Below are 3,031 nucleotides of genomic sequence, written 5' to 3' on the forward strand. Positions count from 1 at the left end.
GTTCGGGACCGTGCTGCTTTAATAGTGCCTATACTTTATTTAAAAGCAGCAGAAATATAACAAAAGACTTAGAAAATCTAACAAAACTGTCCGATGAACGGGAACGTGAAACTCAGATTAACAGTCTTTTGTTATATTTCTGCTGCTTTTAAATAAAGCATATTACTCTACCTCTGGTATTTGAGTACTCTTTTTTCCAACTTGTTGCACATTTCATGTGCTTACTCCGGTATATATATATATATTTTGTTTTAACCTCAACACGAGACTTTTGAAGTTATTGGAACACGGAGGCGCAGCTCTTCTTAATTCTCTCGGCTTGAGTATTTCATAATATTATAAACATCATAAAGACGACAATAGTGATTACCAGACACAAAGCTATTGATATTTTACGGAGAGGTTGTGTCGATTACATCGATTCCACTTATTTTATCGATAGCTCAAGGATGGAAGGAGAAGCTGACCTCAGAAGTTTTGAAATTCATGAATGTAGATGGACGTCACGGCATACCGAAAAGTACCAATTCCTTTAAAATATTAACTGTTTTGGCGACAGTTTACTCTTATTTGTTCTATCTATTGTTAACTGCTTCATTTTCACTTTGAAATTAACTGCTCTAACTCAAAATCTAAGTGAAACGCTAAACTCAAAGATCACCGGTGATCCTATCTCCAGACTGGAGCTGCCCCTGCAACGGATCTCTCTACCGTCGACCGCCCGGACGCTACTCGTCCCATCCCATTTCTTCGCCACCCTTGGCGTCACGAGGGTAGTCGTGCAACCCGTGTCCACGAGGGCCTTGAACTTCTTCCCCTCGACCTCGACTCCGACCACGGGCAGCGCCTCTACTTGGTTGCGGGGAAAGTTTGAGAGGCAGCAACTTCCCCACGGTCGTTTCCCTGGTCGCAATCACGGGCGATGTGCCCAGTCTTCCTGCATCGATAGCAGACGGGCCCCGATTCGGCGCATTCCCTCGCCATGTGCGGCCCCTGACATTTGAAACACCGGCCCGAGAACGGCCGCTGTCGTTGCTCGGTAGGCTTCCTCACGTCGCTCTCAGGCTGTCGTCTGTCGGAACGCGCCTCTGTCGCCGCCATCGCTATCGGCTTCCGTCCGACGTGCTGTGTCAACACGCGAGCTTGCGCTACTAGCTCGCTGAGCGCCATCTTTCTCCCGCCAGGCAACTGCTGCAATCGGATCCCTACGTCGTCGGGAAATCCATTTACAAACGCCAGCCGCGCCGCTCTGTCCAGTCCTTCTCCCGTAAACCCAGCCAGTGTGGCCAGTCTACGCACTTCCGCCGCGTATTCATCCACCTGTTCCCCCTCCCCCCATCTAATCGTTTCTAGTTTTACGAAGGCAGCGTACTCGCTCTCCGTATACGCTTCCCCCAACCTCCGTTCGACGTTCTCTGCACTTAATCTTTCTTCCTCGTCCATTTCTAGGTAGAGGGTCAGGGCGCTCCCTTCCAAGTATAGAGCCATGAGACTCGCCACATCACTTATTCCTTGCAGCTTGGCAACGAGCTTAATTTTTCGTATCCAAGCCATCACATCTCCTTCGCCATTAAAAGGCCTGATCACATCGCTGGCGATCCTAATCTTGGTGGCTGCCATCGCGGCGAATTTCTGCACGTGGGGCCGAAATAGCTTGTGGTGTGTGCGTACGAGTAGATGTAATCGCCTTACCTCGACTGCGAGTCTATCTTGCGGTATCCAATCCTTGAAGCTTGCCCCGACCCAAAGTACACCAGGAATAGCAGCTGCCTCTCCCAAACCTAGACCGTCGCTAAACACGTCTTGTCCTGACCACAACCCCGTTCGAAAAGGGCACGAATCCCGATCGAGGCTCCCTCTGCCCTTTTTCCCCTTCCGGTCAGCCTCCCCAGGCACTGACGTCATACCACAATGTATATAAAATACCCGCGAAATAAAACTGAAAAACAAAAACGAATTTTAGATGAATATAAAAAAATAGTTATTAGTTTTAGGTTACTGGATTTTGGGCCAAAATCCGAATTTGTTTTTGCAGGACTTCTTGTTTTTTCTTTTTTTTTTTACGCGTAATTTCAAAAATATTCATCGCCATCAATATTTGTTTGTATTGAAAGAACGAAAGTAATCAATAACAAAATTATTTACATTCTTGATTTTATCTTCCATGGTTTCCAAGTTTATCACAATAAATGGACGGGACCCGTAATCCGAAAATAGCGCCAAAGTCAGAAGTGGATTTTAAAAAATGGCTTTTTACCAGTAAAATAAATCATTACACAGGATAATAATGCCGAATCCAGTAGATAAACGACATAAATGTATTATTTTTGTGAACACGACGCCAACTGAATTCTTGCAGGTAAGTCGAGAACAGATTATCGGAATGTCCATACAAATGTTTATATCTATTCTTGACGTTATTCCACGTTCCTTCTGTTGTGTTTCTGTTGCGTTTTTCATCTTTGGGATCCATAAACTGAAGACAGTGATCAGCTGATTCTGGAAGTTTTTCATAGGAATGACAACCATCCGTTACTATGCAGGTGCCTGGTAACACATGTTTAAGGATGATAGGTAGCAAAGTGGCACCACTTTGATCAGGAACAGGTACAAGGACAGAATTAAGACTGTGGCGCTCCACCATTCCCAGAATCCAATGGCCCTCCTTATATCGACCACGATGATATTGGCGGTGCATAAATTTTGACTCGGCGATATCCACCTTAACTCCTTCCCCTCCAATCTTCGTAGGGTGATCGATGCACCACATGGCACAGACATCTCGGAAATAGTTATACCAGTTAACTATTGCCTCTGTACCAAGACCGACTTGATCCATAACAACAGACTGCGTGGACTCAATTGACGTCCACCAATAAATAAGTTCAAGAAGGCGGGTCAGACGGATACAAGACTTAGAAAAGAAAGAATCATTCCTAATGCTGCGATAAGATCTGCATATAGAACAGTGCCAAGCTCTTCCATCTGAATATCGTTTACGAATCACAAAACCCATTGCTCGGTCACAACA

The 3,031-nt window shown here is 45.3% G+C and overlaps 2 protein-coding genes across 4 annotated transcripts in view; one reads left to right on the forward strand and one right to left on the reverse strand.

The window, feature by feature from the left end:
* Positions 1–1,957: 1,957 nt before the first annotated feature.
* Positions 1,958–3,031, reverse strand: part of LOC149133078 (uncharacterized) — a 1,355-nt gene continuing 281 nt past the window's right edge. Inside the window, exon 1 of the mRNA XM_089360935.1 lies at positions 1,958–3,031. This exon is cut by the window's right edge and continues 281 nt beyond it. Coding sequence (XP_089217061.1) covers positions 2,273–3,031 — 759 coding nt within the window. The 3' untranslated portion in view covers positions 1,958–2,272.
* Positions 2,221–3,031, forward strand: part of LOC106867528 (zinc finger MYND domain-containing protein 15) — a 56,544-nt gene continuing 55,733 nt past the window's right edge. For 2 of the 3 annotated variants that reach the window (XM_052972142.2, XM_089360929.1), the window contains exon 1: positions 2,221–2,359. The gene's annotated coding sequence lies outside the window, so the exon portion shown is untranslated. The remainder of the gene's footprint in view (positions 2,360–3,031) is intronic. The other variant, XM_014912423.3, reaches the window with a different exon arrangement.

Source organism: Octopus bimaculoides, chromosome 12 (assembly GCF_046866305.1).
Source record: "Octopus bimaculoides isolate indiv1 chromosome 12, ASM4686630v1, whole genome shotgun sequence".
NCBI classification, from domain to species: Eukaryota; Metazoa; Mollusca; class Cephalopoda; order Octopoda; family Octopodidae; genus Octopus; species Octopus bimaculoides.